The sequence below is a fragment of the Coregonus clupeaformis genome, chromosome 18 (assembly GCF_020615455.1).
Source record: "Coregonus clupeaformis isolate EN_2021a chromosome 18, ASM2061545v1, whole genome shotgun sequence".
In the NCBI taxonomy this organism is placed as follows: Eukaryota; Metazoa; Chordata; class Actinopteri; order Salmoniformes; family Salmonidae; genus Coregonus; species Coregonus clupeaformis.
Window position 1 is genome coordinate 50,265,341 of NC_059209.1, and position 24,178 is coordinate 50,289,518.

General features: G+C 44.7%; 1 protein-coding gene across 5 annotated transcripts in view; it reads left to right on the plus strand.

The window, feature by feature from the left end:
- The window catches only part of LOC121530944 (smoothelin), a 78,441-nt gene that overhangs the window by 35,092 nt on the left and 19,171 nt on the right, over nt 1–24,178 (plus strand). For all 5 annotated transcript variants that reach the window (XR_006661973.1, XM_041836338.2, XM_041836340.2 and 2 more), the window contains exons 6-9: nt 16,427–16,529; nt 19,979–20,667; nt 21,717–21,762; nt 22,671–23,312. Coding sequence is in view for 4 of the 5 variants with exons in the window: in XM_041836338.2 (XP_041692272.1) it covers nt 16,427–16,529; nt 19,979–20,667; nt 21,717–21,762; nt 22,671–23,312 (1,480 nt within the window). In the remaining variant the exon portion in view is untranslated. The remainder of the gene's footprint in view (nt 1–16,426; nt 16,530–19,978; nt 20,668–21,716; nt 21,763–22,670; nt 23,313–24,178) is intronic.

Sequence of the window (24,178 nt, forward strand, 5' to 3'; positions counted from 1 at the left end):
CGTGAAGGACTGAAATCCTGCAGCGCCCGCAAGGTCCCCCTGCTCAAGAAAGCACATATACAGGGCCGTCTGAAGTTTGTCAATGAACATCTGAATGATTCAGAGGAGAACTGGGTGAATGTGTTGTGGTCAGATGAGACCAAATTGGAGCTCTTTGGCATCAACTCAACTCGCCGTGTTTGAAGGAGGAGGAATGCTGCCTATGACCCCAAGAACACGATCCCCACCGTCAAACATGGAGGTGGAAAAATGCTTTGGAGGTGTTTTTCTGCGAAGGGGACAGGACAACTTCACCGCATCAAAGGGACGATGGACGGGGCCATGTACCGTCAAATCTTGGGTGAGAACCTCCTTCCCTCAGCCAGGGCATTGAAAATGGGTTGTGGATGGGTATTCCAGCATGACAATGACCCAAAACACACGGCCAAGGCAACAAAGGAGTGGCTCAAGAAGAAGCACATTAAGGTCCTGGAGTGGCCTAGCCAGTCTCCAGACCTTATTCCCATAGAACATCTGTGGAGGGAGCTGAAGGTTCGAGTTGCCAAATGTCATCCTCGAAACCTTAATGACTTGGAGAAGATCTGCAAAGAGGAGTGGAACAAAATCCCTCCTGAGATGTGTGCAAACCTGGTGGCCAACTACAAGAAACGTCTGACCTCTGTGATTGCCAACAAGGGTTTTGCCACCAAGTACTAAGTCATGTTTTGCAGAGGGGTCAAATACTTATTTCCCTCATTAAAATGCAAATCAATTTATAACATTTTTGACATGTGTTTTTCTGGATTTTGCTGTTGTTATTCTGTCTCTCACTGTTCAAATAAACCTACCATTAAAATTATAGACTGATCATGTCTTTGTCAGTGGGCAAACGTACAAAATCAGCAGGGGATCAAATACTTTTTTCCCTGCTTCTCCAAGTCATTAAGGTTTCGAGGCTGACGTTTGGCAACTTGAACCTTCAGCTCCCTCCACAGATTTTCTATGGGATTAAGGTCTGGAGACTGGCTAGGCCACTCCAGGACCTTAATGTGCTTCTTCTTGAGCCACTCCTTTGTTGCCTTGGCTGTGTGTTTTGGGTCATTGTCATGCTGGAATACCCATCCACGACCCATTTTCAATGCCCTGGCTGAGGGAAGGAGGTTCTCACCCAAGATTTGACGGTACATGGCCCCGTCCATCGTCCCTTTGATGCGGTGAAATTGTCCTGTCCCCTTAGCAGAAAAACACCCCCAAAGCATAATGTTTCCACCTCCATGTTTGACGGTGGGGATGGTGTTCTTGGGGTCATAGGCAGCATTCCTCCTCCTCCAAACACTGCGAGTTGAGTTGATGCCAAAGAGCTCGATTTTGGTCTCATCTGACCACAACAATTTCACCCAGTTCTCCTCTGAATCATTCAGATGTTCATTGGCAAACTTCAGACGGGCCTGTATATGTGCAGGATTTCAGTCCTTCACGGCATAGTGTGTTACCAATTGTTTTCTTGGTGAATATGGTCCCAGCTGCTTTGAGATCATTGACAAGATCCTCCCGTTTAGTTCTGGGCTGATTCCTCACCGTTCTCATGATCATTGCAACTCCACGAGGTGAGATCTTGCATGGAGCCCCAGGCCGAGGGAGATTGACGGTTCTTTTGTGTTTCTTCCATTTGCGAATAATCGCACCAACTGTTGTCACCTTCTCACCAAGCTGCTTGGCGATGGTCTTGTAGCCCATTCCAGCCTTGTGTAGGTCTACAATCTTGTCCCTGACATCCTTGGAGAGCTCTTTGGTCTAGGCCATGGTAGAGAGTTTGGAATCTGATTGATTGATTGCTTCTGTGGACAGGTGTCTTTTATACAGGTAACAAACTGAGATTAGGAGCACTCCCTTTAAGAGTGTGCTCCTAATCTCAGCTCATTACTTGTATAAAAGACACATGGGAGCCAGAAATCTTTCTGATTGAGAGGGGGTCAAATACTTATTTCCCTCATTTGACATGCGTATTTCTGGATTTTTTTGTTGTTATTCTGTCTCTCACTGTTCAAATAAACCTACCATTAAAATTATAGACTGATCATTTCTTTGTCAGTGGGCAAACGTACAAAATCAGCAGGGGATCAAATACTTTTTTCCCTCACTGTATAAGGTGTCGAAAGCGTTCCACAGGGATGCTTCCCATAGTTGGCTGGATGTCCATCTTGAACTTGTCTCCTCCCCTTCATCTACACTGATTGAAGTGGATTTAACAAGTGACATCAATAATGGATCATAGTTTTCACCTGGTCAGTCTGTCATGGAAAGAGCTGGTGTTCCTAATGATTTGTACACTCAGTGTATGTTTGCAGGGAACCGTGACCATTGAGGTTTTGAGCTGCCACAATGAAGAATGAAAACAACAACACCCAGGCATGTGACTGTCAGACCATGTCCCAAACACAAACTGTCTGTCATTTGAGACACATCGACCGACAGACGCACGCGCACACACACACACACACACACACACACACACGCTTACGCCACAGTGGCTGCCACGACGCAAGGAAAGTATTTTCATTCTTCAAACCCCATTCATTTCTGGCTAAGTAGACTCCGGCTCTGGAGTTTAGTAAAGGCAGTAAATCCTTGGTAATATGAAATACTGCGAGTCAGGCCTGTCATTTTACACACTACTATTTACCCAGGCTGTCACTCTCCACACACTTACGTCAGTCACACTGAAGGGAAATAAAAAAGTTGGATTATGTGTGGCAACCAGATCTTGGGCCTGTGCGTGTGTGTGTTTGTCTGTTTCTGTCTGTGTCGTAGAATGGAAGGGAAAAGCAATGTAGTCTCGTTCCCATTCTATACCCCCCCCTCTTGCTTTCTCTCTCCTTTTTCAGAGGCTTGAGGCTTTGCGTGTCAGAAACCCTTTAAACATTTGGTTAGAAGAGCCCCCTTGTGGTCAGTGAAGTGAACTACTGTATTCACAACCATAATACTTCAAGATGAAATAATATTTTTTTTCCTGTGAAAGCATTGCAGATTGACTGATGAGCTTAATGTGCTGATAATGCTGAAAGACATCTCTGTAAAACAACATAGTCTCCAAGAGCAGGTCGCCTGGGGCCAGATGCTATCTTATTGCACTCACCCCGCACTCCAAAAGACAGCATCCCTATTGGGAAAACAGTTTTTTCTTATTGTATGCCGTCATTCCTGTAGGAATTGGGTTGGCGATGGAGGTTAGGCTATATGCTCAGCCGGAGTCCTGTATACAGTTACTATGATAGAGCAATGCTTAACGGTCTAGTACCTGGGGCGGCAGGTAGCCTAGCGGTAAGATAGGCGAGCCAGCAACCAAAGGGTTGACAGTTCGAATCCTGGGTCCGACGGGAAAGATCTGTCAGGAAGTGAGCTGGCAACCAGAGGGTTGCTGGTATCAAATCCTAGTTGCCATTGCGCCCTTGTGCTAGGCACTTAACCCCCCACAACAGCTCCCCCATCCCAGTGTGGCAGTCCCCCTGCACTTCTCCATAGAAAAACAGTATGTGTATTTATGTGTCTTTCGGAGGGGTTGGGTTAAAAGCGGAAGTCACATTTTGGTTGGACCTTGTGGGCAATTGACCAATAAAGTGATCTTAGTTAGGAGTTTTGTGTTGGTTCATAACAAAATGCTTTAAGGTCAGTTAATGGCTTAGGTCACCTTTGTTTCTTCGTAAACTGTATTTCCTTTGCATCTGGTTTTGTTTGTCATAGATTTTGGCACCAAATACTGGCTTTAGTATTGCGTTAAACTATGCAATTGTAAGAGGCTGGAGGGAGTAGTTCAGACCACACATCTAGCAGATGAGAATTAGTGGCTGGCACCATCTATAAAGGTTGTATGCAATACTCTGTATGTGCCTGTTCTTGTTCTTGACTGTGTCTGTAGTTGATGTTGTAGTGTGTCCCATATACATTGTATATTTGAGCTAATGTCTGAGCTCAGTGTATGCGTGTTTCTTTGAGTCTGTATGTTTGGAGTCTGGCGTTCTAGACTAGGTTGAAGATAACAAAGGTTAAAAGGATTGTAATATCCCATAACTCTTTGCGTAAATGAGGAAGAATTCTAAACAATGGGACCAGCGATGCTAGTTAGCAATGGCGCTGGTCCTATGAATCTGAAAAGCTTCCTCATTAAATTAATAGCTTATCCTTACCTGGGTATCTTCAACCGAGGTTCTAGACAGGAAGTAGCAATAGCATTTTTGGGGTTGTGGGGCCTGCTTCCTCTCAGGTGGATGGGCTGTTCTGGCCTTCATGCTGGGGCTACGGGTGGATGGGAGGGGGTGAGGTGATGGGGGGCAGACGGACACAGCCAGCCCACCAGCTGTGCTCCAGCAGTCTATCTTCAGTCAGTCTGCTCCCTCTGTAATGGGGCCGTGGCCAAGAACAACAGCAGCCACCAGCAGCAGGGCTCCTTCCACACATCACAGGAGCGGATCTCTTTGAGCTGCGCTTGATTGTCCCGGGGCAGATGGAGGCCCCAGATAATGGTCTATAGTTGAGACACACACCCACACACACACAGGGAGTAGAGGTCTATGGCAGCCAACTACAAACAACGGAGTGTAGCAAGCAGCTGCTGACACATACACTGAATGTACAAAACATTAGGAACATCTTCCTAATATTGAGTTGCAGCCCATGTTGCCCTCAGAACAGCCTAAATTCATCAGGGCATGGACTACAAGGTGTCAAAAGCATTCCACAGGGATGCTGGCCAATGTTGACTCCAATGCTTCCCACAGTTGTCAAGTTGGCTGGATGTCCTTTGGGTGGTGAAACATTCTTGATACACATGGGAAACTGTTGAATGTGAGAAACCCAGCAGCGTTGCAGTTCTTCACACACTCACACCGGTGCGCCTGGCACCTACTACCATACCCCGTTCAAAGGCACTTCAATATTTTGTGTTGCCCATTCACCCTCTAAATGGCACACATACACAATCCATGTCTCAATTGTCTCAAGGCTTGAAAATCCTTCTTTAACCTGTCTCCTCCTCTTCATCTACACTGATTGAAGTGGATTTAACAGGTGACATCAATAAGGGATCATAGCTTTCACCTGGGTTCACCATACTACGTGTATGTCAAATCAATGCAGTACATCTCTTCTATCTCACATTCGAATGAGAAATAGGTATACACATGTTCAACTGTGGTGGGAGTTTTTATGTATTTATCATAGTGGGCCTGCTAGTGGTTATTGATGACTATGTTTATATTGAATGTGCTTGAATTGAGAGGGGATAGCTGAGGTAAAAGTTTCCTTCTGGCCAGTAAGGAAAGTGCATTTTGTACACGTAGCAGCTCAAAACTGTAATTACTGTATGGGTGAAGGAATGTTGGCTTGAAGAAACAACTTTTGTGGGACCAAAATAATATTTCTTTGTTTAGTGTAGTCTGAATTCTAAGTGCAGCTGTTTCATTCTAAATTTATATTTTGTCTGAAGTAACATGCCAATTAAGGCAGACTCTGTACTGGCAAAAACAATGGAGCATACTTTGGTAGAAACAAAGAAAAACTGTGTGTTAAATGTCAATTATCAACCAGGTGACCTGCTAACCTGTATAGAGCCCCGCAGTGGAGGTTTCATAATACCCATAAAATCTAGCGGTCAAACAGGGAAATGGTTCCAATCAGTTTTCCAACATTAATTTTTCCCATAGGGGATTTTAGAAACACTTAAAATAAGGGCTGTATTTCGTGTAGGCTTACCCTGACATGATGTTTTGATAACCATGTAAATCTCTCTCGGACAAAGTGACTTTTATCAATATATTCGGCTCGATTTACTCTGATTCGAAAATGATCATTCGCATCAAAGTAAACATCATGCCAGACTACAAATCCCTGCAAGCTCCTGCACGTCATCTCTAGCTGACACCTTTGCTAACAGTTATTGTGTCAAATTAAAACTACAAGGTGTCAAAAGCATTCCACAGGGATGCTGGCCAATGTTGACTCCAATGCTTCCCACAGTTGTCAAGTTGGCTGGATGTCCTGCACAAGACAGTTCACAGAATTGTCCATTTAAATACAGTTGGCCAATTTATTAATTACAAAATTTTGACAACATTAGATAGTTAATCCAGAAATTCTTACCTTTGCCTCGATTCGGCAGTCTCGTCCAGATCATCCTGGCATTTGTAGTTCTTTATTATATCCACATTAGCAGCTGATTAGTATTTCATTTTTGGGGGGTAAATACAGGTGAATATATTCATAAAAGTCACCTTGTCCTAGAGAGATTTACACGGTTATCAAAATGTCACGCCAGGGTAAGCCTACACGAAACACAGCCCTTATTTTAAGTGTTTCTAAAATCACCTATGGGAAAAATGAATTGGAACCCTTTCCCTGTTTGACCGCTAGGTTTTATGGGTATTATGACTTATACTGTGGTACTCTATTGAGAGAGCGATAGAGACAAGGAATGAGGGAGGGAGGGTCTGAGAATGAGCCCTGTGGTGACAGAAAGGGAGGGAGGGGAAGTGGAGGGAGTGGCCTGTTGGTGAGTGTGTGTGTGTGGTGACAGAGAGTGGAGGCAGAGTATAGGACGTTCTGACTATAAGAGTGAGAGAGGGTGACAGGCAGCGGAGCCAACAAGGTAAATTACATATTCTAGATCTTCCACTCTAACAGACCTACTACTTCTACTCTCCTCTACCTGTCATTTTTTCAGACTTTTTTCTTCCTTATCAATTTCCGTGTACTTCTCTTTACACAAACTCATCCCTGTTTCTTGTTTCTCTTTGCGCTGAGACCTGAGGACCTGGCTGCCTCTGAAGTTCAACTGAGGTTTAATTTTAGGATAGTTGGGCAGTCCTTTAGATAATTTATTTCTATTGGTTTCAGAAATCCATACTAAATAGTATACAGGTGTGTGTATTTTGAGCATATGGCAACTTTACAAATGGTTATGTATTAGATCTGTTTCCGTGGACAGGTGTGTGCAGTATGGATCAGGTGAGGTGGCAGAGACGGACAGAGAGTCTTGTTTGTTCACTAATTTGATATGATCATAAACCTGTAATGAACTGAGACGAGCAGTTTATGATGACCGGTATAATGGCAACCAACATCTGCTGTACTGAGAGGATAGGAGCTGGAGAAAGGGTCAAGCAAGACAAGAAAGGAGATGGATGCAAAAATGGAGGGAGTTGGATGGAGGAAGGGAGAAACGGCTTTAACTGGGCTTTGAATGAGGGGTGGGTAAGGGAAAAATGGGAATGAGGCTTATGGGTAAATTCTCCGTGGGTTGTCTCTTGTCCAGGTGTTGTGTGTGTGTGTGTGTGTGTGTGTGTGTGTGTGTGATGCAGAAATGATTGCTACTTCATTCCTGCTACTGTATTTCACTTACTGGAGGTGGACCGTGTGTGTGGTTCCTCAGTCTTTGCCATGCAGTCATGGAAAAGGACCCTGTCTGTCAGACTTCCCTCAGCGAGCCATGTGCAGGCATGGAGAGGAGCGCCTGACCTCATCGCATTCTGATCTCATCTGCAGAATGATGGATTCAGTTTCCATGGAAAATGAGCCAATTCTAACCCAGGTAGCTGCAGTAATCCCTGGTTTAACTGAACTGCCTCTGCTCTGCATGGAGCAATAATCTATAGTAGTCTGACTCAGCTCTGTGCCTCAGTCTGTTCCACCTCATTGTTGTTTCTGTGGCTCTGAAGGTTCAGAGGAGTCCAGATGGCCCACGCCTTGCTGTGGTCAGGCCAGTGGACAGTTGCCATTTTTGTGTGTTTACGGGGCAGAGTTTTCGCAAATACAACACTGACCGAAACAAACAGCCTCCTGAACCCTTATGGTGAGGCCATGAGCACCACAGAAGGAAATAGGAGCCAAGCTCAGACTCTGAGGCCAAGGAGTTGATGAGGCCAGGGTGCTGGAGTGGGTCTGCCTCTGCCGTGGTTCCACTCTGTCAGGTCTGCACTGTCAGCCTGGGCCAGTCACCAGAGACCAAAGAGAGCCTGCTAATGACAGTTTGGGATTAACAGGTCGTGGGATGGGATCGCCTGCTCTCTCTCTCTCTTTTTTCTATCGCACACACCACTTTATCTCGCTATTTCCTTCTGTCTGTCTCTGTGACATATGTTCCCTGTGGTTTAGTGGGAGCTGTGAAACAATTACTGTATGGGTGTCTGTCTCGGTCGTGGCAGCTGAGGGGAGGGGAAGGAAAGAGGGGGATAGGGGAGGAAAGAGAGGGATAGGGGAGGAAAGAGAGGGATAGGGGAGGAAAGAGAGGGATAGGGGAGGAAAGAGAGGGATAGGGGAGGAAAGAGAGGGATAGGGGAGGAAAGAGGGGGATAGGGGAGGAAAGAGGGGGATAGGGGAGGAAAGCAGAGGGATAGGGGAGGAAAGTGAGGGATAGGGGAGGAAAGAGAGGGATAGGGGAGGAAAGAGAGGGATAGGGGAGGAAAGAGAGGGATAGGGGAGGAAAGAGAGGGATAGGGGAGGAAAGAGAGGGATAGGGGAGGAAAGCAGAGGTGCAGTGTTTCCAGCTCAAATGTAATCATCTCCCCTCAGCTTCTTTGAATGAAGAACCTTCCTGAGGGAGAGTATTTTAAAGCAACTTCTCATTATTCTATAGTTTCTCTCTCTGATATATTCTCTGGATCAGCTGTTCAGGTTTGGGGTGATTTTTCCGACCTGCAGTCACAGGCTGGTTCTGGCTCGTCATTAAGCTGATCTGAGAGCAGTGCTCCACCTCAGTAAACAGAGTATAAAGCTTCTGTTTGTGTTGTCTGCTGGTGCTGGGTGACTGTGGCACATGACACAGAGGCTGTTGATTAGCCTTTCTGTCTGTGTGCCAGCCACTCTGTCCTCTAATCCAGGGTTTCCCAAACTCTGTCCTGGGGGCCCCCCTGGGTGCACTTTTTGTTTTTTGCCCTAGCACTACACAGCTGATTCAAATAGCCAACTCATCATCAAGCTTTGATTATTTGAATCAGCTGTGTAGTGCTAGGGTAAAAAGAAAACATGCATCCGGGGGGGGGGTGTATCTAGGCTAATTGAGGCCACATGCTGCCCTTTCTACCCAACCCCATTCAGATTAAACAGCCTACCTGTTGGTTGCTTGTTGTAGCCTACTCCTTTTCATTTCGCTAACGTTTCTGAAATGTTATTCCATCTTGCATTGCATTAGTGAACTCACTCCACGTGCTACACATTGAGCCGCTTTGATTGGCCAACATAAACAACAAGCTACACACGAAGGCGCACGTCATAAAAACAACATTGAAAAGTTTGTTTTATTAAATTAATAATTTGAAATGGTATATCCTTGTATGTAACAATGTAACATGGATATTTTAATTTTGAAAAAGCCTTTTCAGTGTTTAAATGGGCCTTTACATTTTTTCAGCAAAAATGTATACTCACAAAAGTATTAAGATACTAAAGTCCATTCAGATATTCTAATAACCGTGGCCATCCCTAGTTTGTGTGGTACCAGGCTTTGTTCACTCTCACCTCCCTCTGATCACAGCCTGATTTGATTAACTCTTTTCACAAGGCTGTAATTTTTACCCTTCTCAAACTGCTGACAGCTTTATCAGCCCCAGGATAACACGCATTAAGCAAATATGTGCTGTGTTTGTGTCCCAGATTTTATGAGTTTAGAGGTTGGTGGATTTGAATCAAATATGCTCTAGGCCTGTCTTGTAATTCACGTGTCCCTCCCTAACCACCACCTCTGTGTGTGCTTCGTTACATTAGGTAGACATGTATTAGTAGTGGTACTCTGCTGTAATTCTGGCACAAACATGATGACATTGTAGTTTCAGGGCATTTAAAGATGGAATCCGCATTATGGAAAACAGAGCCAAAGTCCGCCCCAGCACCTTTATTGTTTTTGTTTTGTGGACGAAACGGAGGTGATAAATCTCTTCAGATTACCTAAACAAATTGACAACTAGAATGTCAAAGGTCTGCAAGGCTGTAATTGCTGCAAATGGAGGATTCTTTGACGAAAGCAAAGTTTGAAGGACACAATTATTATTTCAATTAAAAATCATTATTTCTAACCTTGTCAATGACTACATTTCCTATTCATTTTGCTATATTTCCTATTCAAACACATTCAAGGAAATGTCTAAGTGACCCCAAACTTTTGAATGGTAGTGTATGGCTACCCGGACTATTTGCACTGCCCCCCCCCCACCCCCCACCCCATCTTTTTACGCTGCTGCTACTCTGTTAATTATTTATGCATAGTCACTTTAACTCTACCCACATGTACATATTACTTCAACTACCTCAACTAGCCGGTGCCCCCGCACATTGACTCTGCACCGGTACCCCCCTGTATATATAGCCTCCCTACTGTTATTTTATTTTACTTCTGCTCTTTTTTTTCTCAACACTTTTTTGTTGTTGTTTTATTTTACTTTTTTAATTAAAAATAAATGCACTGTTGGTTAAGGGCTGTAAGTAAGCATTTCACTGTAATGTCTGCACCTGTTGTATTCGGCGCATGTGGCCAATAAAAATTGATTTGATTTGGTATGCTACAAATCAACATTCTACTAATCCATAGGATGCTGAGAATGTGTCATCTAATGCTCAATCACACATGTGCCCTGCTATTCGTACATTTCTGTAGTGCCTCCCCTATTCTGATATCGGGTTTTTTTAATGTTGTTTTTTTTGTGAAGCAATTCAAAATAAACAATATAGAATTAACAGAGTATACAAACATTACAAACAACAGCCCGGAATACAGACAATGCAGTATATAAAGACCTTGTAAAAAGTACAAACATTCAAAGTTATTATTTGCTTTTTTGAGAAGATGAAATTGATTAAATATTGTTCAATTTCATTTGATTATCAGCTGTTGTCGAACACACGTGGGTGTCAAGACTATTCTCTTCCTCAATAGTGTGCAGCGAATTCTACCAAAGATTGTATTTTATATTGACAAGATAGTCAAGTGACCGCTCTAACAATGGAAATACATGTCCTCAAAGATAGAAGGCAGGCGGGAGGAGGCGAGATCAGGTGGGACCATTCTAGCCAATGAGAGGGCAAATCTAACTGCAATAGATGTTGTTGTAGGAAGAATGCATCGTAGTAGGATTGTATTGTATTGACAGGCACGACTCCGGCCCGTACTCTACACAGACCGGTGCACCATTTTGTCTTAATTGGGCAGTGTTGTATTTTGAGACAGGCTTGAATAGGCTAAGTAGCCAATAGGCAGAGGGTATCATAATTTGTCAGATTTTCTGTAATAATGGTATAATGATGCATTTTATTTTGTAAAGTGGTTTCTTGCATCAAACAACACAACATTTTCAGTCACCTCCTTGAAGGACAAGTGGATAAACATGTCAAGCCCTGCATGTTTTTTTCAAAAGTCTCATGGAATGTAGGCCTACATTGAACACCACACATTGGCTGCTACTGTAGGCTGAATGATAGAACAGGTATTTCCACGTTAAAATGTTATGGGATGCAATTTCTCCTTTGTTTTTTTTATGGTAGGACACTCTGGTAGGCCTACATTATGATCAAATAGCCACAGTAGCCTACTTCACCACTGTTAAAACTGTAACTTAAAGCGGGTACAGCCTCAGTATTCACAGTAAACGGGCGCCGGAAGTTGCACAGAATTTTCACAAGTTTGCGCTCAGAAGACCTGAAATTTGCTCAGTGCCGATAAAAAACATTGGTTGTGAGTTCAATCGCTGTACGAGTCATACCAAAGACTGTAAAAATGGGACCTGATGCATCTCTGCTTGGCACTCAGCATTAAGGAGATAGATCGGGGTTAAGGCCCTGTGATAGACTAGTGTCCTGTCCAAGGGGTGTACTCATGCTACAGAAACAGGAGATAGGCTCCTGCCCTATGAGCCATTCCGGCTCGCACAAGCCAAGGCTCGTGCAAGGCTAAATACTATGGGTATTCGGACACGGACAGTGTTTGTTGTTTGCAGTAACTTCTTTGTTGTAATATGAGAAGAGTAAATTGTGTTTACAGTGCCCTCAGAAAGTATTCATACCCCTTGACTTATTCCACATTTTGTTACAGCCTGAATTCAAAATGGATTAAATAAAAAATGTTCTCTCACCTACACAATACCCAAAGTCAAAACATGTTTTTTATATTTTTGGCAAATGTATTGAAAATCAAATACAGAAATATCTCATTTACAGAAGTATTCAGACCACTGAGTCAATACATGCTAGAATCACCTTTGGCAGCGATTACAGCTGTAATTCTCTCTAAGAGCTTTGCACACCTGGATTGTACAATATTTGCACATTATTCTTCAAACTCTTTCCAGTTGGTTGTTGATCATTGCTAGACAGCCATTTTCAAGTCTTGACATAGATTTAAGCCGATTTTAAGTCAAAACTGTAACTATGCCACTCAGGAACATTCAATGTTGTCTTGGTAAGCAACTCCAGTGTATATTTGGCCTTCCTCTAGGATTTTGCCTGTGCTTAGCTCGATTCTGTTTATTTGTATCCTAAAAAGACTCCCTAGACCTTGCCGATGACAAGCATACCCATAACATGATGCAGCCACCACCATGCTTGAAAATATGAAGAGTGGTACTCAGTGACGTGTTGTGTTGGATTTGCCCCAAACATAAAGCTTTGTATTCTGGACATAAAGTTAATTTCTTTGCCACATTTTACTTTAGTGCCTTATTGCAAGCAGGGTGCATGTTTTGGAATATTTTTTATTCTGTGACAAATGTAAAATGTCTCTTAATGTTTAAACTGCCATTTCTTTGTTTAAACAAAGCTTTATTTCTTTGTTTAAACATTTAAACATTAAAACATTCATAAAATGACATGAATTCAAAATTCAGATGTAATTTTGCATACGACCGTTAGGGGGCAATGGAGTTCAATCTACCGTAGTCCTGGCTACCTACATATGGGTCGTCACTAGGTGCCACAGCCACAAAGTAAAAAAGGCCGCATATTTCTAAAATGTATCTTCTTAAAATGTGATTTTAATCCTGACCTTAACCACACTGCTAACCTTATGCCTAACCCTAACCTTAAATTATATTTTAAAAATATAATGTATTTGTTCATGAATTTTTATGATAGACTTTGTGGCTGTGGTAACTAGTGGAAACCCCTACCAGATGGCACTCACGTTACTGCTGTCCACACTCACTCAGCAACATTTTACATTTACATTTTAGTCATTTAGCAGACGTTCTTATCCAGAGCGACTTACAGTTAGTGAGTGCATACATTTTTCATACTGGCCCCCCGTGGGAATCGAACCCACAATCCTGGCGTTGCAAGCACCATGCTCTACCAACTGAGCTACAGGAGGCCTTCAGCAACGATGGTATTTCTCTGTGTGCCTCTCCTCCATGTTCTCAGTTGTCAGTACGTACTTCATGTCACACTTCTTATCAATGTGATGGCTCGTTACAGTGATTTATGACAGCATGTTTATAGATGTCCACCAATCTGTTGTTAACGACACATATGGTGTTTGAGAGCTGGCGCTTTGTACTTGCATTTGCAGAGCAATCATTGTACAATTTCTCCATCAGGGCTGTCACGGTTTTTCGACATGGCATCTTGTAGTCTGGTTCTAGATATGCCATTAGGGTATTGAAGCCGACATACACTACCGTTGACAATGGCTGCATATCAACTGCAATCATTTCTGTAATCAGTGCTGTGATTTTCTCACTCCCTTATCGCACTGCTGCCAGCAATGGGTTGGGTCATCCCTTTCAGCACAGCCTGGTCTCATAGACTAGAGGTAACATAGTAAACATACATCTGGGAGACTGAAATTGGTATGATATTTCACGTTTGGTATGGTTACATAAGACAGATGGTTACTTAAAGCAAAAATGTATAATGCGAGACGCGAACTTCTAGCATCCCAAAGGTGGCGAGATGGAATCTCATCACGGACAACTTTAGCATTTTAGCTAATTAGCAACTTTTTCACCACCTTTTTAGCTACTTTGCAACTACTTAGCATGGTAGCTAACAATTCCCCTAACCCTAACCTTAACCCTTTTAGCTAACCCTAACCTTAACCCTTTAACCTAACTCCTAAACTTAACCTTAACCCCTAGCCTAGCTAATGTTAGCCAGCTAGCTAACGTCAGCCACCTAGCTAGAATTTGTAAAATATCATACATTTTGCAAATTCGTAACATATAGTATGTTTTGCAAATTCGTAACATATAATACTAATTGTAATTCGTAACATACAGTATCATACGAAATGGGTGATGGACATCCACAAATTAATACATACCATACAATATCGAACATATCATACTGGAGTGTATGTACAGAATAATATGAAATGCTCTGAGACCAGGTTGTTCAGCATTACACCTGGACTGCCAACTGTAGCTCAATTCCACCTTGCAAAGTTTGCTTTTCATTACCTTCTCATTTAACTTCTCAAAGTATTGCTATACAGGACTTCACGGCTGTGTCTCACTCTGCCATTTTTCCAACTGTTAACGAAGATGACATGCGTGGCAAATAATTTGAAAGATTTGTATCTTCTTCTACTAACATTACAGCATTGTTGCATTAGGTATTTGTAAAAATAATAATAATAACATTCCCATTATGATGATGATTCGGGCCTGTTAGTGGTAGTTTTGTGATAACTGCACTGTGATTTTAATTTTGTAATTAAAAATAATAATTAGGTTAGGGATTTTTTCTAAACTTTAACGATCACAACGTCGTTTAAACATTCTTACGCCTAGTGCAGGCTTCCTTCTTTTCACTCTGTAATTTAGGTTAGTATTGTGGACTAACTACAATGTTGTTGATCCATCCTCAGTTTTCTCCTATCACAGCCATTAAACTCTGTAACTGTTTTAAAGTCACCAATGGCCTCATGGTGAAGTCCCTGAGCGGTTTCCTTCCTCCCCAGCAACTGAGTTAGGAAGGATGCCTGTATCTTTGTAGTGACTGGGTGTATTGATACACTATTCAAAGTGTAATTTATAAATTCACCATGCTCAAAGGGATATTCAATGTCTGCTTCTTTCTTTTTTACACATCTACCAATAGTTGCCCTTCTTTAATAATAATATAATAATAATATGCCATTTAGCAGACGCTTTTATCCAAAGCGACTTACAGGCATTGGAAAACCTCTCCGGTCTTTGTGGTTGAATCTGTTTGAAATTCACTGCTCGACTGAGGGACCTTACAGATAGTTATATGTGGGGTACAGAGGTGAGGTAATCATATTCTCATGATATCCATTTAAAGACCAGTGAACCAGACACAGCTCTGGTTTTACTATTCCTGAATTTATTATGCCAAATACCTGTATGGTTATAAAAAAATTACTTACTGTGAAGTTATTTATACATTTCTAAATAAGCATGTATAGAGACTCCATAAAACCACCTGTTCCTTTTCCACACAATATCACAGATGCACTATAGTGGAAAGGTTTGCAGGGCACTGGAGCGTTCTGGACAAGGGAGAGTGTGTGTGTGCTTGTGTAGGAGGGAAAGTGTGTGTGTGTGTTTTGGCCTTGGTGTCTATACAGCTGATCTTCCTGTGGAGTAGCTCAAAGTCAGGCACCAGTGGCAGCCTCTACATCTCTCCCTCTCCTTCTCTCTCCCTCTGTCTCGACTTCCCTGCAGCTCAGATTTCCTCTCCATATGCCAAAACGTTGCACTCTCTATTCTATCGTCTCCCTCCTACTGTGTCTTTCCTCTATTATTGTAGATGGAGACCCAGTGTGTTTCTCTGGCTGTGCAGTGTACTTCTCTACCTGTACTGAGGACCAGACGTTACTAATACAGCAGGCCACGTGGAGGAGTGAGGGGTCAGAGAGGTCAGGCAGATGCTAACCCAACCCAGCACACAGGCTACACACTTCAATCATTATCCAACAGAAGGCCATGTCCTGGGCTGTTACAGCTGGGTCGCTAACTCCCTTGGTGTAACATTTAGGTTCAAAGCATTATGGGTTGGTTGGTTGATTTACCTGGCTGGCTCTCAGGGCGTGTTGTGATGTGCCGTGTCTCTCCCGGGGTGAGTAGGGACAGGGTGGAGGCACGGAAGCAGCCATTTTATCTCAGCCGGTAGGCAGGGCCTGGGCCTCATCATGGCCTCTCTCTTTGAGGAGCACTTGATCCGGACATCACACACACGGTTCTGATTTCTCCATACAGACAGAGGACTTTTGTGTACCTGATGGTTCTACTTATTTGCTGATCAGACCACTGAGAGGGATTGGATGGTTGGGGTTCAGCTCAGTATTGTAGCTGGGCAGGGGCTGACTGAATGACTGTACCCAATCTATGTCATACTGCCTGGAACAGCATGTGAGAAGAACTGAATGACCTTATCTCAACTCTTTCTGCATTGAAGCAATGATGTATTGAAAATCAATGAGCGTCTCTGATTTGCTGTGTTGTTTCTGCAGGACACAGAGAAGGAGAGCCTTGTCGAGCGAGAGAGAATCAAGTCACAGATCTGGGAGCTACGGAGCCACCAGACACAGCAGGGCAGAAAGCTGCACAGGACAGGTGAGCAACGGCACTGTTCAAAGAACTGAGCTGAGAGGTTGAAAGACCATATGGATGGTTGACTGTTTCTTTCCCTTAGCCAGTCCGTAGGCCCCCCCCCCACACACACACACACACACACAGAGACACACATACACATACAGTTCATTTTCTACCTGTTCTGTTCTATATATGGCATGCTTATATGATCATGTTTGTCTTAGCTTAAGGGTCAAGTTTGGATAGGCACTTATACTTAAACACAACATTGATTCAAATATTGCCTGTACCTCCACACTTATGCACCTAGATGCAATTTCCTCTGGCCTGCTAGTGAAAATAGCCAGCCAATAGAGCCATTCTGCTGTAGAGGGCGGCAGTGGAGCTGAGACTGTCACATTGGTTATCACTGTTTTTAGCTCCTCACTCCATCTTTATTTTCAGGTTAGAGGCACCACAGTCATGGGACTCTGGCTTTGGGTGTGTAGTGATTTCATTAACCACTGTTAGAAAACCTAAATTGAAAACACAGTGAATGCTTTACTATAGGTGTGCTATCTTTAGCCAAGACCTTACGACTTGTACACACACACACTCCCCCACACAGAAAGACAAACTGAAAAAGTTTGAATGAGAAAAGACTGGTAAAGGGCTTTGAGAGAGCAGGATATAGGAGAGAGGTATATCTGAGAGAGCATGTAGTAGAATAGAGAATTTCAATAGTAACCACACTGCTAACCTTATGCCTAACCTAACCTTAAATTATATTAAAAAATATAATTTATTTGTTCATGAATTTTTATGATAGACTTTGTGGCTGTGGTAACTAGTGGAAACCCCTACCAGATGGCACTCACGTTACTGCTGTCCACACTCACTCAGCAACATTTTACATTTACATTTTAGTCATTTAGCAGACGCTCACATCTCTCACACTTTGAATGCCTCTAAAGTGAGCAAGTGTTTGTTGAACCAATATACGCCGCCTCTACTGCTTTATTTTTACTCTAAGGCTAAAGGTAAGTATTTTTCTGATCAAGGAACCCACCCCAATGTTGACCTGAACCTGGCCAGTCCCTGGCTGGGCCCTTTGACTGTAATTACCTCATGTGGCCTGGTCTACCCTTACCCTACAGCACCCCGCTCATCAGCCAGTGTCTGGTAGTAGTGGGGTTATGAGACGGAACAGGAACATCACCCGTTCAAAGGGGAACCACACCTAGTAGTAATACATCTGCTATTTTAAGCACATACCAGAACAGAACCCTTTCTTGACATGGCCCTCGCCCTGCAATTTGGTCCGGGGTGAAGGCAGGGCCAGCGGCAGGCAGGAGCAGACCTCCACAGAGCAGAGGGATTGTGGGTAGGAGCTGTTTGAAATGGACGCCGATACACAGACACAGGAAGTTAGTGGCTGGGAACGGATAGGGTGGGTTGGGCCGGGGGGTGGGGGGGGCTGTCCTTTTTAACAGAGAGAAGGAGAGCGGTGTCTAGAGGGAGGACTAAACTTGGGGGTACTGTGGCACACTGCCTGCCACACACACACACACACACACACACACACACACTACCTCTCTCTCTTTTCTTACACACACACCCTCAAATATACAGCACAGTCTTGCACACATATATACACTCACACTCCATAGTGTTGGTGAAAAGCAAGCTTGTGCTCAATTCAGAATTGAATTGAATGCCGCATACATTTCAATTATTGAATTTGAATTGAAGTAGTAAACAGGATACAGAATTGCTATTATAATTTGAATGAAAGAAAATAGAATTCAATGAAATTCAAATACCTCTTTTATTCTATGTTAGGTGTAGTCTATACAAATATACATCTTGTACATAAAACATGTCATTATAGACCTGCATATAAAATATGAATTAACAATAGATTTTCAGGACTAACTTCAAATGAACGATCAAGGAAAACAACCTGTATATGAATATTCTAAGTTATTATATTTCATTAATCACTTTTAAAAAATCACATTAAAAAATATATTTATGGGGAAAATAATACATTTCCAAGAATGCGTTAGTTTTACCCTCAAGTTGACCCCAAAGCCTTCAAAAAGAAGCCAAACAAATTAAATGGTTGGTGGAAATATAATTGGCTATTCTAAGCACCAAGGTAAAAATATTATATGAACATTGTTTCCAGAGAAAGGTAATATATTTGGTATCTGGAAGTGAGACCTGTCAGCTTCAATCAAACTCATGTTATTTGACTGAGTGTAATTTCTTTGCATTGCACTGAATTACATTTTATATCCTGTGGGGTGTGGCCAATTCAATTAGAATTTCAACACATGAGTTGAATAGGGGTCAATTCCAAAATTCTGAATTGAGCACAACCCTGGTGAGAAGTCTGTAGTTTAGGAAATGACCCGTTTGTGAGTGGCTCAGTGGAATGTGCTCTGTCCCTCAGATAGTCCCAGGGGAGACTCCTCAACTTTGAACTCGACAATGTTGTTGCTGTTTTGTTTTTGTGTGTTCGTTAAGAAGGGGGGAGGGGAGGGAAGTCTGTATTATGCACTATTGTGGTTATTTAAAACAATCCTCTCATTATCTAAGAGCAATAGGGGTTTTTCCCAGAAACCCTCACAACAGCACACAATTGACTGGACATGATGTACAAACTGCAACAACATCAATCACTAGTTTGCAACTCTTTGGCAGCTCCTCCCTTCAACTATAGGTATCTTTTAATTGGACTTGACTGAGGCATACAATGATGTGTCTCTTGTAAGGACACTGTGATTTTCCACTCTGTGACCTGTCTTTATGCAGCTTGTCTGTGGTCCCTGTACAGCCCCCAGAGTTAAAGATGCTGAGCAGTGTGCATCACGGGGAGAGTGAGAGACTGAGCGAGAGACTGGCTCTAGGAGGGGGAGGATGTGGGCACTGCAGTGTTTGGAGTGTGGTTTCCTGATGAGAGGAGGAGGAATGAAGGAGGTTGGATTCAGACCGGGGGAGGGGGAAGTACTTGTCCTATTTTCTATTTCACCCCCACTTCCTGTTCCCCTACACTTCCTGCTAGTTGGTTCCCACCTAGTGTTCCGGCGCTTGCGCTCTAATCTCTTTTACACACACTCACACACAACAGACACACAGACATCTGGTCCAGGAATTGAGTCAGGCGTGGAGGAAATGCCTACATCCCCTTGTGTCCTCTTTTATCCCCAGTGACGCTCACATGTCTCTCACACTGTACTCTGGGGGTGTTTGGCCTCTGCGGAAACCTTTTAATTTTCACCAGCAGTCTCCAAGTTGTCCAGAAACTGCTCACGTGATCCTACATTCCATCTTGTTTATGTTAGGTCAGAGAAACTGAAAAAAAATGCAAGAACAGAATTGTACATAACAGAGTTGTATTTCCATGGTATGTGTTCCTCGGCACTATACTAGATCTACTCATGGGTATGTTCCACTCACTGTATTGTGGTCTTTGTGTTCCGTAGGCTCCAACTCAGGCATGGTTCTGGTTCTGGACCCCCTGGTGAGGGATGAGGTCCCGGGGACTCAGCTGACCCGCCCACAGCCCCGGGACCCTGTGACATCATCAGAGCCGGACGTGGTCCTATCCCACCGCCAGCGCTCTGACTCGACAGCCTCAGACCGCAGCCTGGCCTCCAGGCCCCGTCTGGACTCTGGAGCATCAGAAAAGAGCCTGGGCTCAGCCTTCCGGACCAGGGTGGACTCAGGAGCTTCAGACAGAAGCCAGTGTTCCGCCCACAGAGGCAGACTGGACTCTGGGGCCTCAGAGTCCCGCTTCAGACAGAGACTGGACTCTGGCACGTCAGACTCCAGCATGGGACCGCCAGCCCCCCTGGGCTCTGAGACCTCCGACAGCGCAGGGCTCCTGTCACGGAAACGGCTGGACTCGGGGACGTCTGACCTGAGCGTGGGCGTGTTCTCTGTGGGCCGGAGCCGAGTAGAACAGCCAGTGGTGACCATGAGTAGCTCCTCCTCCAGCATAGAATCCGAGGCTGAAAGCACCAACCACCATCCAGTCCAGCCCCGTCAGGACAGCTCCACTACCAACTGTTATCTGCCTGATGGGGCCGTCCTATTCAGGAAAGCCCCAGACTCCCACAGTGGCCTGCTCAATGGCAGTGCCAAGGAAAGAGGAGACATCCAGGAACAGAAGGTACAGTCTTGTTGAATCTGCCTGGCTAATGCTTGCTGACATGATCTGCTGTATCTCTAGGTAGAACAGTAGAATATTTAGGTTCACACCACTAGAGGGGGATGTTGAGCTATGATGGCGTGTCTCCCTCCCTCTCTCTCCTTCCCTCTCTTTTGAAGCACCAGTTCTCAGCAGCATCTTTGTAACGTCGGCAGCTATAAACATATAATCTTTCTCTGTACGTGTTTAAAATATTTGTTTGACTATGGTTACTTGGCTACACAAATAAACCTAGCACCTCAGAGCTGGCCCAAATCCTTTCTTGTGCTCAGCTGGTTCTGGTTCCCCTCAGATCTCTGTGTCCCTCACCTGCTGTCAGAGGGAGAGCCACTGGGGCTGGCCAGCAACAGCCAAACACACAGGCAGGAGATGGCTTCTGAAGCATTCGGAGTCTCTATTGTTTGCTTAACGGCCTCATCAGAGACTAGTGTCATCATGACGCCACGTTGTTGCCCTTATGGGGAGTGTTTACCCAACGCAGGCTCCAGGCTCTTTTATAGAACCCTGCAATATGGTATGCTTATCTTCCATGTGTTTACATTGCGCTGTGGAGGCTCAGGCACATCGTGGCCCCTCAGCCCAAAAAAGAACAGCTCCAAACGTGCCTCCCTCGTGCCAAACACTGTTACATAATGTATACGTGGATGTCTCCATGACCAGCCTGATCCTCCCTGCCATCCCATGGATCTGCACCACTGTTACATAATGTTGACGTGGATGTCTCCATGACCAGCCTGATCCTCCCTGCCATCCCATGGATCTGCACCACTGTTACATAATGTTGACGTGGATGTCTCCATGACCAGCCTGATCCTCCCTGCCATCCCATGGATCTGCACCACTGTTACATAATGTTGACGTGGATGTCACCATGACCAGCCTGATCCTCCCTGCCATCCCATGGATCTGCACTATTGCCCTGTGTTTCTTATTGCTGTGTTCTAATTTAAGCTTCTCTCACTTTGACTCTTTTCTCTCTCTCTCTCTCTTGCTCCCCCCCCCCCTTTCAGGTCAGATATACTTTACTCACTCCTCTCAGCAAATCAAAGGATGCAGGTAAGCATGTTTGCAGATACAAACCTTATCTATGTGTGTATGTATATGTAATCGCCTGACATTAAGTGGGAGCCAGGGCGGATTTGTGGCTCTACTGTGAAACTCCACCAGCAGTGTTGATAACATCACACCAGAGGATCAATGAACTGAGGCCCTTAGTGCTGCTGAGTTATAGCTGTTCCTTTAATATCAAGACGTCTTGCTCCCTGACTCCTATCAGTTTAATGGCTTCCATCCAGAAGAGCTTTGCAGGGCCAGCATGACCGTATAGGGCCAGACATACAGGGGAAGGGGTGAGGGCGCACCGCTAGAGGACTGGATGGTGAGATAGAAGAATGCCCTTCTTTATAATCTCCTCTCTGTGGCCCCAGACTCCTAAAAGCTTTTGATTCTCAAGAACACTAAATTGAGATTATTACGAGGGAGGGAAATGCTTCTCTAAATGATTGTGGAGCCTTTCCCTATATGTGGTGAAAGCAGACCATCACTCTACTGTACAGAAAGGAGCATGAATCCGGAAACACTCAGGCAACCTAGAAACGGAGCAAATCTGTCAGCTAATGGCCTAAGATGACGCACTGAAGAAGAGGGAGAATTAGGGAGGGCGAGGGGGATTGAAGAAAAGGAGGGGGGGAGAGAGGGGGAGAGCGAGAGAAGGGAAATCAAGTCAAGGGATTTGCAGAGAGCTTTAGCATGAGACGGGCAGTAAGAGTGCTGCTTTGAGTTTGGGGACTTTTAGTCATATTGTCCTGCTGAAGACTTTTAAATGTTTCCAGTCTTTGTATGTCAGCTGTACCGGGGGGCTGGGTAATTAACTACTGAGTTTGTTTACTTGACTGTGTCTGTTCCTCTGTTCTTTGCTACTGTGTGTAAATCATTTCCACTCATGCTTTCTGTCTGTTTTGCAGTTCCTGAGAAGAAAGAGCCGGTTGTCTTGGCCCCGTTCGGCCGGGCTAACTCTGTGCGGGACCGTATGCGTAAGTTCACAGAGCCCAGTCCCAGTGTCCCGGTCCTGAAGAGGGGCTCTCAGTCTCTGAGGAACACGACAGCCCCCAGTGCCCGGGTCCTAGGCAGAGCCACCCAGCTGAGTGAGGGGCCAGCAGCAGGGCCAGCCAAGCAGACAGGGACCACAGCAGTATCCATCACCACCCCTACAGACAGGCCCGGGAGACCCCACTTAGGCTCTACATCTTACTCTTCATCCTCCTCCTCCTCAAATAACCATGTCCAATGCCAGGGCACAGTTCATCCAGGGGGCGTGGCCACCAAATCTCTGCAAAGCGCTGCTCAATCTCTGAACGCTGTAGGCGGGGCAAATCAGACGGCTGAAAAGCTGCGGCACGCCTCGGACGGCTCAAAGGAAGACAAGACCCCAGGGAGAGCAGCTGCACAGCGGGACAGCAAGGGAGCGGCAGACCCCGACATGAAGACCTTCCTAACTATCGAGATCAAAGATGGGCGCACCACCACCACCTCCTCTTCATCCTCTAGAGGCAACCTGGCCCCCATGGCCCCACGCATCACCACCAACGCCATAGGACAGAGAGCAGGTAGGAGCACTACCTAACTCTAAACCTAACACTCCTCCCTCCCAAGCATCACTCACTACTGTCTGAGCACACTAGGGACATGATGTGCTGGTTTGTTTACTGTGGCCTTTGAATTCCCACCTGAATCTTAGAATAGATCAACAAACATTACCAGTGGAACATACAGGGACATTTTCCATCCCTCCAGCCCAGTGTACTGCAGCAGATCAGATGCACTGTGCCTGTGTGTGGACTGGAGGCAGGCAGTGTAGATATGGATCCTGCTCTGTCCCAGCTCCACCTCTGCATGCTAATATCAGCCTTCAGATACCACTGGAATCCCTGTTGCCGTGGGAGACCAGAGACGCCACAGGGGCAGGGGGCAGTCAGCAGGACAGGCCAGGGTCAGGGAGTGTGTGTGTGTGGGAGCAGGGGTCTGCTGTGGATATGGAGCAGCATAGTCTCTGTGATGGGCAGGCACACTGTGTGGAGGGGGGTGGGAGGGTGGTATGAGAATAGGTACACACAACAATGGGCAGTTATTGAGTGTAGCTAGCTACTATATGGTCTGACATTACAATACGCTATGGTCTCTCTGTGGCATCCTGCAGAGTTGGCGATGTCCACAACAGACTATGGTCTGTGTACCACTGTAAATGCCATACTAACACTCACTGTACCGTTGTACCCAGGCAAACGTTGTCAACGCAAAAGTAGAAAAATGGGCATTATCACTACATTTCCAGGACACCTACTTGTCTGTGTCTGTCAATACAGTATGTGTTTCTGTATGTGTATGTTAGTGTCTTGGTGCATCTCAGAAGCAGCCTGCTGTGGAGATCTGTCCAAACAGCCAGTCCTGTTCTCCAACACTTTCCAGCCACCAG